At 40.6% G+C, this 15,900-nt stretch overlaps 1 protein-coding gene across 1 annotated transcript; it reads right to left on the bottom strand.

Moving 5' to 3' along the window:
* Nucleotides 1-13,438: 13,438 nt before the first annotated feature.
* nkx1.2la (NK1 transcription factor related 2-like,a) lies at nucleotides 13,439-15,568 on the bottom strand. The gene is made up of 2 exons (XM_076075964.1): nucleotides 15,352-15,568; nucleotides 13,439-14,037 (listed from the first exon to the last, which is right to left on the bottom strand). Exons 1-2 carry the CDS (start codon nucleotides 15,566-15,568, stop codon nucleotides 13,439-13,441), a joined length of 816 nt encoding a protein of 271 aa, XP_075932079.1.
* Between the last annotated feature and the right edge of the window lie 332 nt (nucleotides 15,569-15,900).

Below are 15,900 nucleotides of genomic sequence, written 5' to 3'. Positions count from 1 at the left end.
TTGTTCCTTTCATTATTCTCCGAAATGCGTACAAACAAAATGTAATGTGAAGAAGCAAAAAGACTACGAGTGTAACCGGCAAAACGGCATAAACCAACCTCCTCAATGCTGAGGGGTATGTAAACTCATATCTCATATTTATGATCTACTCCGTCTCATGATGCTGAAGAAGTCCTCCCTTTTCTTTTAATTTCCATTAAAATAATGGTTGAGTGGGATGATTTTCTATCGCTGAAGAATGACCTTTGCCTTCACAGGAAACTGACTTTTTCATCTGTGAAATAAGCAGGCTGTTGAAGCTACGGTACAGTCTAAGCAAAACAGCACTCGAGATATTAAACATCTTGTTTAACAGCAGTGTCTGTTTTGATCCGCCAGGTCACCACAGTCCATACTCACATCTGGAGTGCAGAGGTGGTCCTTTAAAGCTAAACTGTGTACATATGCATGCATGTAAGTGTATATATTTGCATGCATGTTTTTCTAACAGGTTGTTTGCTTTAGCCGCGCTTTAAAACCGATGTAGCGTTAATAACAAGCAGAGAGCACTTGTCCTACTGTTTAACGAGTGTGAGGGAGAAGGAACAGGCAGGTCTGAAGGCATGCTCTGAGGCCCCTTAAAGGGTAATTCCGGTTTACTACAAGTGAGTCTACCCAAAAAGGGTTGCTAATGTTCCCTCATTTCCCAGAATTGTATTTCACCGGTGTTTCTCACAGTGGGTGGCCTCGGGTGTGGGTGTGGGTGTGTGACGCAACCATGTCAGGGCAGGTGTATTGTTCAGGACCCAAGGAAGCACAGTGTCAAGTTGTTGTAAGACTTACTCGCAACGTTGTGACGTTCAGAAAATGCATGTGTTGTTTTACAGTCACTTCTTTTGTATGTGCATGGGAATTTGTATTTTATTTTTTAGCCAGTGGGTGTCATGTGACAGTTTAGGTCAAAATTTCGTTTTTGTTTTCTGTTCCGAGAAAGTTTAGGCTAGCCTTGTTTCTTAAAAATCTGTCAGATCATCTGACTGCTTATGTTTCTTGCTATGTCTGTGTTACTGGCTCCTAACCCATCAAAGTTGTAATAAACCGGAATGATCCTTTAATGTGTAGTGGGCTATACAGATTACATAATTCTATTAAAAAAAACATTTCATTTAACTTGCTATTTTGTTCTGATTACAAAGGGACGACGAGGCTAAATAATTATTGTCGAGAACATCTGACCACAGTGGACTTGCATCTGCAGAACCCAAATGCTCATAGCACAAGATCGAAGAAAACAGTTTGGAACATAAATTATTGAAAGATTATTGATTTTTGTTGACAAGACAATGATTCCAGTTCTAAATGGTAACAAGACATAATTTACTTGCTCCTTCTTGTTGCTGAAATGATAAAAGAAAGTGGCAAAATCCCAGCTGTGACTTGTTATTAGACGAAGCTTGAAGCTCTCCTCGAACCTGCACATTTCTTCTTGAGTTGGCTTATGAAATAGGCTTGAAGACAGACTCTGTCATGGTTGTTCAGTTGGTTATTAACTTGTCTGACCATCTTGTGTAAAGCTTGTTTGCTCACACAAAAGAGACACATGTCGTAATAGCAGCTTGTTCGCACCTGTTTGATTTCGTTTTGAACTCTTGTGAGCCAAAATCTGTTCACACTCTCAATATGCATCTAAAAGTCATGAGAGGTAAAACTAACAAGTCATTTTCATTTCAAACCTTTTATAATAAGACTGTAATTGTTATGCGTCATTAATATAATAATTATGCCCTGTGAATCACTCATGACCTCTGTTTCACTTTAGCCTGATCCCACATTATAATGCTTTAAGACATGAGGCAAGATATTGTTCTTGGCTGGTGACTCGCTCAGGGCTACAGCACACACGTAATGCAACTCAAGACATTTTTGATTTGATGAATTGGTGAACTGTTGACTTTAAACTACTTAAAGGTAAATAATGTAGTCATTGTTTAAATAGTTTAGTTAAAACCTTGAGTGTTATAAAATTGTTATGACTTTAGAATAACCTTGGTTTCTATGAGCAATATTGTAGAATTTCTTATTATGAATGTTTCTTAATTGCAGATGCATACCATTGCATTTGAATGTACAACTGTACTTTTTAATGTATATGACGATAAACTTGAACTTATTGAGTCATAATGGACTGAGTACTACTACAGTGTAAATTAACATATTATGTACTACATATGACCATGTTCCTTAATTGAGTAATTTTGTCACACTTCATAAGGTTCAACTGCTGGCACAATTGAAGAAAATATCATGTTCGAACAAGAGATCAGGAAAAAATGTATGAAGAAATAAAGAATAATCCCAGGGAAAAATTCCCTCTGTCAGGAGAATTATTCAACAGCTGGAGCAGAACAAGGGAGTGACAAACGCAGATACAGGTTTGCCATTGAATCATCCTTTCCAAAACGGAAATTATGCTTTCCTGAGAATTGTTGTCATCTCAAGTAAAAAACGACCAACTCTTGAAATAGAAACTCAGAGCTGTTGCCAAAACAATCATGCAAACCTCCCACATTCCTAATGTGCTCTGTTACAGATTTATTTTCCTTCCATATGTGGTGGACCCCCAGAGTCCAGTCTAAACAATCTGATATGGTTCAACCATCTCCATCTTCCTCTCCCCTCATACTTTTAGCATTACCTAACTCTTAGAGCTCAGCCCTTGCCAAAAGAAGCATGGCTTTGACATCCCAGCAGCTCCAGCCAGACATTTGTTCCACAAACTCAGTGGGGCAACCGAAAACCTTCCTGCCCAGTAGACCTGACAGACTGCGAGGCTGGGCGCAGCAGCAGGATTGAGGTTTAGCTTGGGTGTGTGCAGAGTTGTGGAGGGTGGAGAGATGCTGCAAACTGTCACCACATCTATGTCCTCCTTCTCTCGCACTCCAACTCTATCTCCCTCCAATTAGCAGTGAAATACAACTTTAGTGATTCGCGAGCTGCACTGAGCGTCCACAAAGGCCGGTTTGTCCAAAGGTCATCTGCCTCCGTCTGTCGGGACCGTCCGACCGCCCTACAGCCCCTTTAATAGACTAGAATGGGGAAAGCATAGGGGGGGGGGGGGTGAACTAAATGCCAAACCAAAATGCTGAGCATGCAAACAACTCACACATCAACGGACCTCACCCCAGACTTTAACCAAAAACACAATCACTTCATGGCTTGTTTGCTGGGATGCATGACAGAAACTGTTAGGCATAATAGAAGGAATTATCCAAGGAAAATATGGCAAATAGTCAGATGTTGACGGAACGCTTCAGTTTAAGTTACAATAAACAAAATAATAATTACAAGATAAGCGAAAGACATTGGAAGCGTGTGTACAAATGTTTACAGTGGTTTATCTGTTTATCTCTGACTCATAACACAACCCTGTTTTCAGTCTGGGAGACCAAGAGTATCCCCCCCCCCCCCCCCCCCCCCTTGAGATGTTTTGCAGCTGTTCAGTGAGGGACAAAATGTAACCAGAAGGATGTTGATTTTCAAGCACAAAGTCTTAAACACATCGTTTTGTGGAACTTTATAGCTCATTTCTGGACACTTATTAAAGAAGGTGTAACATTGTTTTGGTTATACATATATGTGTCTGTCCTAATATTTCAGGCTGTTTAGACTATTCTGGGGTGTTGCTGCATATACAGGCTGTCTATTCATAGACACAGCTATAGCCTACTACTCTGCTGTCAAGCTGTCTGACAACAGATTACCAGAACGTTTCTGTTGAGATTCAAGGTGAAAAAAATACGCAACAATTTTTAGCATGAGGATAATTAACTTTTAAATAATTTAACAAAAAAAGCCATTAGAAAAACACGAAATCGTTCTAAATACCCTTTCTTCATTCAAAAAATATATATATATTGTTACAAAGGTACTCACATTAGAGTTGAGTTTAGTCCACGCGCCTCTTGTGTAGCCGCTCACGAGCCACGATGAACGCCAATCAAGGCGATGAAATCCACCTGACGGGCGTCTGTATGAAACGATAAGTGAAATAAATGCGACTGTATATCCTCAGAATGAACGGTGTTCATGCTGACTAACGCCGGCTGGATTTTGACTCGGAAATGCGCGAGACTTTCCGGAGTCTCCATCTGACGGAGCTCCCCTGCGCGCGGCACGGAGTGAGGAGAGAGGGGAGGTGCACGTGTGTAGCAGCGAAGGAATCAAGGCAGCAGAACCAATCTTATCTTCATATCAACCTCGAAATGCTTGTATTGATTTGGGTTGGCCTACCGTTATGATAATTGGTAAATCACATAAAAAGCAAATCAATAGATCTGCAGGCTGCATCTGCCAGCTTCTAGAAGTGATCCTGATTAGGGAAATACTCGAAGGCTTGATGGAATAGAATAATCCAAAAAATGCAACTACCCCTGGATTAAAATGTGACATATAATGCAGTTATGTTTTATTTCTCCTTTTGATTCATTGTTTCAAATCATCTTATTAAACTGTATCATAGTGTTTCAGACCAAATTCTGATGCACAATGCCCCAGTGTCCTCATGAAGCTCCACGTAGCTCTGTACCATAACATGCACGCCATTTACTGTAAATGGTCCATTTCATTTGATTTGGCTGCATCGCAGCAGTTTTATTTTTATGGACGAACCAGACTCTTTAAATAGCAGCACTCAAGCTTTGAATTAAGGCCCCATGTTGTTATTTAATGCTGTTTAAATGTTCACCCTTTGTCCAGTATGAAACAAAAATGAGTATCAAAAGAAAACATTGTATTGGCCTGGAGCAATTTGGAGAAGAGGTGTCTTTGAAGCTCATTTCTAAACTGGACTTTCATTCTTAAAGGTTCTCTCTTTCGAAATTCAGAGCATTATTTTAGCAAAAGAAAACGATTCGCTATTTAAAGATAAAGTGGCGTAATGTCTACCTGACAAGAAGTCGCTCTCCCTTTGTGGTTCCACCTGAGGTAAAGACTCTTTGTCAGCACTTTTGCTGCTGTTTGCGTTGTTAGCACCGTTAGCTGCAAGCCACCTGCTCAGCCGTCCCCGTGTTGAGAGCTGTGTGGAGGCGATCCCTTCAAATATACATATGCTCTGAATTTTTAATTCAGCACCTTTAAGGACAACCTGTTCAATATTGTGCAATCAGTCATTTTTTGCTTATGTAATACCTACAGCATATCTCATTATTACCAGAACTGTCATGTGCACACAGATGATTGTCTTAGTAGTCATGATGACTCATTCTGAGTGGAAATGTGGATGTTTCACAATGGCACATTTGGCCTAATGATAAAACCACAAGCCCTGTGGAAACGAAACTGAACTGCTGGTCCACACGAATGTGGCACAATGGAATTAATCTCTTAGTTCATAAAATACAGACCACATGTTTATCCCATTTATTCTGATCAAAAATGTGTGGGCATGTTTTGCTGTTCACCATTTGCCACCTCAAGACTCTTGAGGTTAACCTTAAAGAGGTGAGATGGTTAATTTCTAACAAGTGAAAGCGTCTGCATATGGGAAAACTGACACTGCTTTATGAAGATAAAGTCTCATTTGAATAAACTGCCTCCCCTTCAGAGCATATCCATATGCATGAGACTCTGAGCCTAATTGCTGCTAATTCCTACGAAATCGATTGTGATTTATTCACATCTCACAGAGATGCACAAGCTGTGTGCGCTGTGTGAATGAAGTAGATTGATTTCCCCACAATCACCTGAATCAGTTTTGATCAGTTTGAATACATCAGATGTGCTTTCAAACACACAATTAAAGGATGTTATCACTCTAGGGGTGGGAATGTTGTCGGCCCACCACCATGGTTCAGAGATAGTGCAACACATATTGAATGGATTTCAATAGAGTTCACACATTCATGTCCCCAAAGGATGAATTTAACAACATTGGTGACCTTAACTTTGCATTTAGCACCATCATCGGGTCAAACGTGCGCTTGGTTTATGACCAAATACCTGCAAAACTAATAACATTCCCATTTCCTCAGGCGTACTTTGCTAACAGTCTGAATTAATTATAACTGCTTATAATTGAAACATTTTGCTCAAAAGCACCGCTCAGTTTAAGTGCAGCCTCACAGACTTGCTAGAATGGCTGTCGTAGTAAGGCTCCCCCCCCCCCCCCCCCCCCCGGCCTTTGCGGAGCTTTATAGTGAGTTTCAGCTCATTGTTTAGATTTCAGGCCCGCAACTGTACTGCATTGGTTCACTCTCACCACATTAAAAAGCCAGATAGTTCCCTCAGCAGATGGTAGAGACCAAAAAAGAGCTAAAAGAGAGTGAATGCTGGAATTATATTCGCCAGGTTGACACCATGTTACCGACCTGGCAAATATAGTGTTGGATGGATAAATTAGTAACAAGTACTCCATATTAAGAGAGAGGACATGTCAATGTTTAGTTCACAACTTGTTCCCGCTGCCCGCAAAGGGGCAAAAAACTAAATCAGTTCTTGCAGTGCAACACTCACCTTTTAAACTAGGAATTTTGTAACACTAGTCTCTTTTTGCGTTTACTTACTTTCAGTCCCTTTTTCCTTTAACATTTGAAGACATGCACCCTCATACATTATGGAATCTAATTAATTACAACACACAACACAGGCCTGCAGGCTTTTTCTGTCATCTCAAAAATAAAAATGAAAGGTGTGCATAAGCACTTCATGAGGTAAAACATATTTTTGTCATACTGTAATTGGATATCCTTGTAGAAAAGCAAAGCTCATAAAAAAATAAGAAGAAAAAAATTGTCTGCACGCTGCTTCCATCTGTAACTTTCTTAATGAGTCGATATATGGATGATCACCTTGGAGTGTTTATACGGATTTCAACAGCAAACAGAGGCTTAGCTCTCTTAACTGCTGAATGAGAATCTGTACATGAGTAGTGAAAGGAAGACAGACTGTTGCATTTATTTTCCAAATCTAACAGCAGCAACCGAGTTCATTACACTGCCACCAGTTCAGTCAGTGGCCGAGATAATGTCCTCTAATGAGAGTGTGTGCAAGGGAGGACGAGCTCTTTTCCAGCACTGCGGTCGTTGACTTTGAGACAGACTGTAATTAATAGCGCTCTGTCCTCTTCTGTGTTATCAGCACAGCTGACCTTTGAATGCATCAGATGAGTGAAGCAACACATCTGGTAAAGCTGCAGTGTTTGGGGAGAGGAGAGGTGAAGGGAATAGTAAACAGAGATTGTCAGAGAGAGTAAATTTCCCAGATTATTGCAGGACTTTTCACTCTTGATGCATTGATGGATGGTACTTCAATACCCAGATTTTTCTTGAATATCTATATTCTAAATATTAGGATATTAAACATTTTTTATATTTAATGTCTCTGAAAACGATTACATAAGACTTCATACAAAAAGTATCACCGAAGTAGAACTTTCTTTTAAATGTGAGGATTATCAGAAGATTTAACTAATGACCTCTCTGTCAACGTCCAACCCTCTCTGGATTACAGTTGCATATTCAAACAGTTTAAAACACGTGACTAATGTTGTAAATTGAAAAACAAACAAAAAAAATGGTTGGATTTTATAAAAAAGATCATCGTTTGGCTTAGAATGACTACAAAATTGAAACAAAACTAAAACGCAACCAAAGAACCTGGTTAGGTTTAGGCAACAAAACCTCAACTTGGTTTTGTTTAGGCAGTACTTGGTTCACACTGGACACAAACAGCAGGCTCCCGGGTGAAAGTCCTGTTTGTTTACCCTGCTTCCACCTCAACTTCCTGTGCAGACTTACGGATTTGAAAGTTATTTATGATATGTCAAAAACAAACGTGATCCACAACAAACTAAGTTTCCCTCACAACATGATACACAACGCAGTTTTGCTGCATGGGAACATCATTTTTATGAGACAGGGCAAATTTTCTACTAAAAGGGCCCAATTTTAGTCGAAAACAACTTCTATTAAGAGTGATGATCGGAAACACGAATTGATTCCAGTCTGGAAGCCTTTTCCTTGGAAACTCTGTTTTCATGCACTGCTTGACTCTTGTGCCAGTAGTCTTGTAATCACATCAGCGTGTCTACGCTGGCCCGTGTGGAAAGATTAGAACACAGAGTTAACAGATTTGTGAGGGAGGGGAAAAGATGGACCAGGCGAGCTTAATCGATGTTGCCTGCCAGAGATTTCAGATTTATCCAAAACGTCGCTCACATGCTGCCATGCCATTTCCAGACAGTCTTTAGCAAAGCCCCAACTGGGAAGTTATCCAAATATTTCCCAATGAGTCAGATCAGGTCCGAACACTCACTCTAAATCCTAATTTTATTTTTCAATTGGGCTCCTTTAATTGTTTTGCTGCTTTGAATTTTCTGCCTCTCAAAGAGAACTTTTCCGCTATCGCAAGTCAAAACCACATTGTTTATCATAGAAGGAACAAATCAATAATGGAGGGCAAAGCCAAACTGAATAATGAAACAAGAATGACCTTTGAACACACTGTGCTCCCTCAGGCAAATCCAAAGACAAAACTCATTCGGTTACGCCAAAAGGAAACTTTAATTGTGAATATAGAAAAGACGACGCTTACTTACTTGTAACACTTGGAGATTTAATTGTTTCCTAATGGCTGGTAACAGCTGGAGAGGACAGCTTAAATGATGGCAGACCGCAGGCAAACAGAAGGGAGCGTTTGGATTTTCAAGTTTTTGGCAAGTCTCTTCCTTCGAAGACACAGTAGCTGTCTGAAGTCTGAGTAATTTGTGTTTCAGCTTCGAAGATTTAGTCAGAATTTAACTGAAATGAAACAGCTGGTGTTACAATCATAATGTAAATATTCTGCATGTAGTAAGCAATTATGCAAAGATTTTCGACAAATCTTGTCCTTGGTAATGGTGCTGTTGTTATGAATTCCACAGACCTAGAGATGATGTCGGACAGTACAGCTCACTCCTGAATTCCCAAACAGGCGGGCCGAGCCCTAAAGCTCTGCGGACTCGCCCCCCTCCTTTAAACCTCAATCTGACTTTCATACTCTACTGATTAAAACACCATTAAAAGTTGGCTCCTTCTGCCAGCTGACTGCCGCTTGGTACTGAAGAAATCAGTTTTATCTCCTCCTGCCTTGGCTGTGGTCCCCGCTGCGCTGAAGGATGCAGTTGAAATACAAAGCATCTGAGAGAGCTGTCAAGCAAAAAGCATGGCTGTCCGCAAACTCTCCAGCTTTTGATTTCCTTTTATTCCGATTTTCTTGGCCTGCACAGAGGCAGTAATGCAGCCAACAGATGAACAGATACAATTGGCCTATTATGCTTCAAAAAGTACTTGATCCTATTATATTACACCCCACGATTCATAAAGTTGGTGGGGGTGGTAAGATGTAATTCAATTTGCAAGAGCCAGAGAATTGGCTTCAGTTTAACAATAATAGTAAAAACCTGAGGCCGTCTTCAGGAGTGGACGTTTGTTCACCAATGAAAAACACTGTAAAGATATTAGAGATAATGAGCTCCTAGTGAAATTCTAATCTTTAAACTATAACAGTGTCTGTTATATTGGCTTGGAAAACGAATCAGACGAAAAAAGGGGAGTTGAGTTGAGTCGAACCATGCAGTGGAATTGAGGCTGAAGTTATCGACCAATGAACACACTGGAGCATTTAGCAGATAAAGAGACAGATATTTTTCTCAGGGGACCAAAAGCTGTAAAAGAATACTGGACCTGCGTTCATCAGGTGGACACACATACATATATGACTCAAAACAAACGCACGATGCTTCAAGATGTTTTAGATAAAATTAAGACAAGCAATCCATTAGGTCCACTCAGGACCTTTCCAGGATTAATTCAGCATGAAAGTCTATTTTCATGTAGCTGAGTCAAGGGCTAAAAGCTATTTAATGTGAGTGAGTAATATCAAGATAAACAAAAATGTTAGATGTGTTGATGTTTAATGTGTTCAATTATTAGAATGAATGAGAAATTGTCAGTGTCTACGTATCTTATGTATCTCCCACAATGTTGTACTGTGGAAACCTCTTTCTTTCTCTCTTCCTATCTATCCCCCTCTCTTCACATCTGACCCATGAGCCTCAGTGGAAACGATGCCGCTCCCTGCGGACCACCACGGCTGAAGATAGCACGTGCACACGCACACACACACACACACACACACACACACACACACACACACACACACACACAAGGAAATTCTCAGCTCCATTTTATTTATTCAAGCCTCCTACTCGTTTCTCTGGAAAAGATAAGTACAGCAACAGAGGCTGTGGAGTAATTTGGTCCTCCGCACCACCGCACACACATCTACACACACAGACATGAAAGCACTGTTAACATCTGACCTTGTCCCAGAGCATTCTCCAACATGAATTTTAAACATGCGCCCTCTTCGCCCAGACCTAAATACCCCCTTCAGATAACTTGCAAAAATATTCATCACGTTGTCATACAGTTGCCTCAAGCCAAAATACGGGATGGGTTCCTCATGCTGTGTTTCCCAGAGTATTGATCAAAACTGTCAAATTCTCCGGCTGCATGCCAGTTCTTGTTGGAATGAAAAATATCACTGAAAAAAAGCAGGGGACATTCATATGCACCAGTCTAAGGATGCCAATATTTTTGTATTTAATGTGTTTTGTGCATGTTTGTAAGCATTTGCAAAAGGTATGTGACAGAGGTAGAAAAGCTAATGTTGAAGCTACACTAACACCAGCACCTCAGCAACAGGTTGACACTGGCCAGGCTATGACAGCAGTGACAAAATCCCATCTAATTGAAGGATGCTTGTCAAACCTCAAACTGCAAACTGATATCAGGAGGAAAATTGCCTATAGCCATTCTCAGTCTGCTCTCCACCTGTCTCTTCCCCCAGCAGCACACTCGCTGTCTGCGGATATAGACAAGCCTCTTATTCAACTAGTGTATTGTAGATCAAAGTACGCACAACACACCCTTGAAAGATGTCAACTAATGAAACTGGCTTGACAGTGGGTCTCCTCTCCCAGTCCTCTGCTATAGGACTGCACAGATCATCCTGGTGACCTATAGCTGCTGTCTGCCCTTCTTTTGTCTGTCCTGTTGTTGTCTGTCATGCACAGCTGCTACACATTGAAAAGGAGGTAAATGAAGTGTAATAGAATCCAACAGCAATTACACTAGTGCTCTGAATTCACAGGTTTCCAATGAACTGTGATTGCATGGCTCTATTTTTCTAATCTATCTCTTTGTAAATGCCATGTGTGCATACATGCCCTCCTGAAAATTGCTTCCAATAAATTTGAATATGAAGTCAAGGTTCAAAAAACACATAGTGAAATGACTTTATTGAAATAAAATTGCTAAAATAAAATAAGAGCAACAAATATACCATAAAACGTTTATAAACCATAGAAAATACGTGAAAATAGATGAACAAATCTTAAATCACAAGACACTGATGATACAATATCATGAATTCCAATAAATAGAGGCTCTTCTGTCAATCATGTCTGCATTTAAACTGAGATTATGTAAAAAGAAAGAAAGGAAATGGTGACACTGTGTGGTTGTGTTATGAAAGTGAAGGTTGTGGACTGTAGTATAACTAGTGGTGGAAGTAGTATTCAGAGTGAAGCATTCAAGTAAAAGTCCTAAATTCAGAAGTTTAAATGAGTTAAAGTACAGAAGTACCAGCCCAAAACGTACGGCTAGTACTTCTGTAAGTATTTTAAGTATTAAAAAGTAGCTCTTAACTCAGCTCATTAATCTGCCTCTTTATATTATTGAACATATGTTCATAACACTTTCCAATTTGGCAATATTTATAAAGGGTTTGTAAAATACACTTAATGGCTTTAGTAATGGTTAATAAATGACGTACTAATGCTTCATAGATCCGTTATGGGCCCTTAATAAGAAGAACTTTTGGCTTTTCAGGATGTAGAAAATTCTCCTCCAGCATGACACTTTGCTCTGTAATTTCTCAATTTTTGAGAAGGTTAATTCATTAATAAATGGTGACGGATTTTTCAATTTCTAAAAGTTGTCAGTGACAGTTGGTCAGTCACCTGCAATTATAGATAGTATGAAATTCTTCATAAAGGCTTCTTTTGATAATCCATCAAGTCTGTAGCTATAAATGTTAATAAGTTAATAATTCTTTTGATGTTGTTCCAGATGTTGTGGCGTAAAAGCTGACTATGGATCAGTAATTAGGCAACTGTTTACTTACAAGTTCATCATATAAGGTCTGATATGTGAATGCTGTGTTCAATGCTTGTTTCTGCTGCCCCCAGGTGGCCAAATAATTCAGCTATTGCAGGTTTAGAAACTAAAAACCTAAAAATGTTCTGCTGGAGGACAATCTTCCACAACCTGGCAACCCAAAAGTTATTCTTATTAATGACACCTGATCTATAAAGCATTAGCAATTGATTCATCATCCATTAATAAAGCCATTAGACACAGCTTAAATGTAGTAGTGAGTACAAATGTATAGCAACTTAAAACGTAAATACTCGAGTAGTTTACGAGGGGCTACATTTTTTTACCTGGGGAAATGCACTTAATTGCTTTCCACCAATGTGTAGAACATATTTGGTTTAGATGCTTCAGTCTCTGGTCATAAAGTAATTAAGATCCCTCTTATTGCACCGTGTTGCCCAGGAGACAGCAGCCTTCCTGGCCTTTTAACAAGGACATGATCTACCACTATTACAAACCTATTACTGATGTCACATTTTGCCAAATTAATGGTAAGTGGGATGCAAAATGTCCTGCAATTCATTCTCATTTGAAGTATTTTTACTTTGTAATACACAAGCCACACACAGATGTTTTATGTTTTTTTTAATTAAGTTACACGGATAATGTTGTATAAATGGCAACAGGCGAGAGCTGTGCAAGCCATTGAGAGGTAGACATACAGCTGGTTATCGGAAGGTTGCAATATGCCACAGTTTGAGATGTAAAACAACGATGCCGAAAATTAAACTGTACGAGCTGTCAAATTTACAGCATGAGCAGGTGTTTCAGCAAAACACGATGACAGACAATCAGTGCACGGTGGTGCAGTCTTTTCACAGAGCTATAAAGGAGTATGGATGTTTGAACAAGTGTTGGGCTCCGTCACAGATTTGGTCTTTTGTTATGATGTTCAAATTTTGGAAAAGTTTCACGACAAATGATTAAAGATAATATAACATACTATTTTGAAGTTTCTTCTGGAATTTCTTTAATTTCCTTTCAAAGGTAACCCCATTGAGGAAAGGGTAATGAGAGATGGCAAAAGCTGTGACAAAGCAGGGGCCTCCTTTTCTCCTCAGTTAGTAGAACATAATATCGCATTAATGCAACAGTTACAATGATTCTGGGCAGCAAAACTTCACTCTTGAATAGTTATTTTGTTCCTTTAAAGATTTGCCCCAACAATATACCCAGCAGCAGCATGTCCGTCTGGGCTTCTCTCATAGATGTGGATTAAAATAAGTCGGCTGGATGAAACCACTGGACATGAAGGGATGCAACAGCCCTCCAGTGGATGAAAGCGGAACACCACCAGCCGTGTGGAAGATCACATTACCAGAGCTGAAGCTGGGGAAAGTTTGGTGGAAGTTGGCGGGGCTTGCCCCACAGGTGGGAGGGTTTGGACTGACCAGGGAGTTGGAGCCAGGCTGCAAGGTGCTGTCCGCCCCGGGGTTCTGCTTTTTCCATTTGGTCCTCCTGTTCTGGAACCAGATTTTCACCTGGGTTTCAGTCAGACTCAAGGACAAGGCCAGGTTTAGTCTCTCGCACACAGACAGGTACCGAGTTGAGCGGAACTTGTTTTCCAGAGACACCAGTTGCTCGTAAGTGAACGCTGTTCTGGCGCGCCGTGGTTTAGCGCAGGCCTGGTCCGGGCGCCGCCGCTTATGCGGGGAGGGATCCTGGGTGGCTGCTGCCTCTCCCTCATCCTGCTCCCCGGTGAGACATGGCTCTGTTTCAGTCGGTGGGGAAAGCAGAAGGGGGTCAGCAACAACCGCATGATGCATGGAGGATGCAAAGGGTTCATCTCCAGTCTCTTCCTCTGTAAATAATTTTAAAAAGAGTTAGTCCACATCCTGCAAAACCTCTGCAGCAAATTTAGCATATAACGGATAGTGTAAGGAGTTGCTAGATTATTAATATGAATTATTGTTCCAGTCGTTAGGGCAAGTAAGCCCTATCCATCTTCAAGTAGTGGTGAATGTGCAAAATCTTTTTGAGGGTGGAAACATTTAGTTATTTAGTGACAATAATGTTGGACGTCAAGACCTGGCGTCCCTGGTGGTTCTTCAAAATATAACTGAATTAGTTGACTGTATTTTTAATTAAGGTGATTGACACGATTCAATAAGAATCTCAAAAAATTAGAGGGTCTGTGTTTTGAGTTATAAGCTGGTTTAATGGGCTAAATTGGCCATGGTGCTGAAGGGACAGCTCCTGATAAGACAGAAGCCACGTGTCAAACGTCAAAGCTGAAGGCCCACACCTGCTTAAGAAATGAATCTCCATTGTGCAAAGGCGTTCCACTTTGTCCTGCTTTAACCGCAGTTTAAATACCAAACACAGAGGGCCTGAAGATTACATCTGTAAAGCGTTTGATGTGGATCATGAGGTCGCTGAAGCGTAACGCGCAGATTCAGAGGAGAGGGGGAGACTTGGTCACTAATCCTTAAATAATTTATAAACCACACAGTGCCTCAAATGTCATGTTGCGGAAAGAAATCCCGTCCAAATCCAGCTCGGCCACCTCAACCGCGACGTGCTAATGGAGTTTCATATTTGCAGGTGGATCGATAAATGTCATCTATTTAAAGGGAAGTTTTAATCGAACGATATTTAGGATCAGACATGGATGGGGTGTGAAGTTTGTACCTGCAAGGTGCTGGAGGGAGATATGCAGGATGCAGTAATGGGATATCGATCAAAGCGCGCAGAGGCATCCTCAATGGGACGATTTAAACAATTATCTAGCCTGCCTGTCCCAGTGCCAATCACACGCTGGGGCTCTGGGAGCAAGCCTTTGTGGCTTCCTTGAAAGGAAACGCAGCCTTGGAAATTAAGGGAAGGTCACACAGAGATGACAATAAATCTGATAGAAAATAGCGTCTCACTTGCTGGTGTTTAGTCTAGACCCAAAGCAAAAAAAGTTTTTTTAATAATACTAAGGATGTATTGTATGCATGCTCTTCTTTTAAAGTCTTTATAGATATGACAGTATATGGTTCCGTATTTGTGATAAGGCTGGATGTTTTGAAATAACTGGCATATGCAAAAAAAAAAAGCAAAACAATTATAGATTTATTACACGTAAACGTTTGATCTAGAGGAATAATCTAAAATTCTCTGTTTTCTCTACCTGCTTTCGTGCGTTCAACTCTGAAGTCTCCGTCTGCTGTGCTGTCCGACTCTAAACTTGTTCCCTCTTCGTGTGGCACAGGGAACTTCTCCGTGACGACGGAAAGTTCGCTTCCCCTTTTGCTGTTGAATTTGTTCGGATCCAATATATCAATAATAGAAAAGGAAATCTTATGACTGGACGTCATTGTCACTCCACAGTCCTCGGGGTCCAGCATCCTTTCTCGAGAAACACCTTTAAAAGGAGGAAACGGACTGGCGTGCGTAATTACGCGCGTGGAGCGGAACTTTTCATAGTTTAGCCTTCTTGTCTTCAAGCTTCATCAAACCGGATAAGTGGCGATGACCCCTCGGTGTGTGGACTTCGCTCCTCTGCTTCTGTCTGTCAGTCTTGCAGCGTGAATGAGATGACCGGAGCGCAGTCTTTAAACCGTCTGCCCCCCCCTCCCACCCCCTAGTCCCACGTGACACAAACACTATTAGTGTTTCACACGACCACCTAATGGGCTTAAAGCATTCGTCGATAATCACCCATATAATTAAATTCAAT

The sequence above is a fragment of the Anarhichas minor genome, unplaced genomic scaffold (assembly GCF_050575085.1).
Source record: "Anarhichas minor isolate MPS153535 unplaced genomic scaffold, ASM5057508v1 ptg000054l, whole genome shotgun sequence".
NCBI classification, from domain to species: Eukaryota; Metazoa; Chordata; class Actinopteri; order Perciformes; family Anarhichadidae; genus Anarhichas; species Anarhichas minor.
This window is presented reverse-complemented; position numbering and strand designations above follow the sequence as displayed.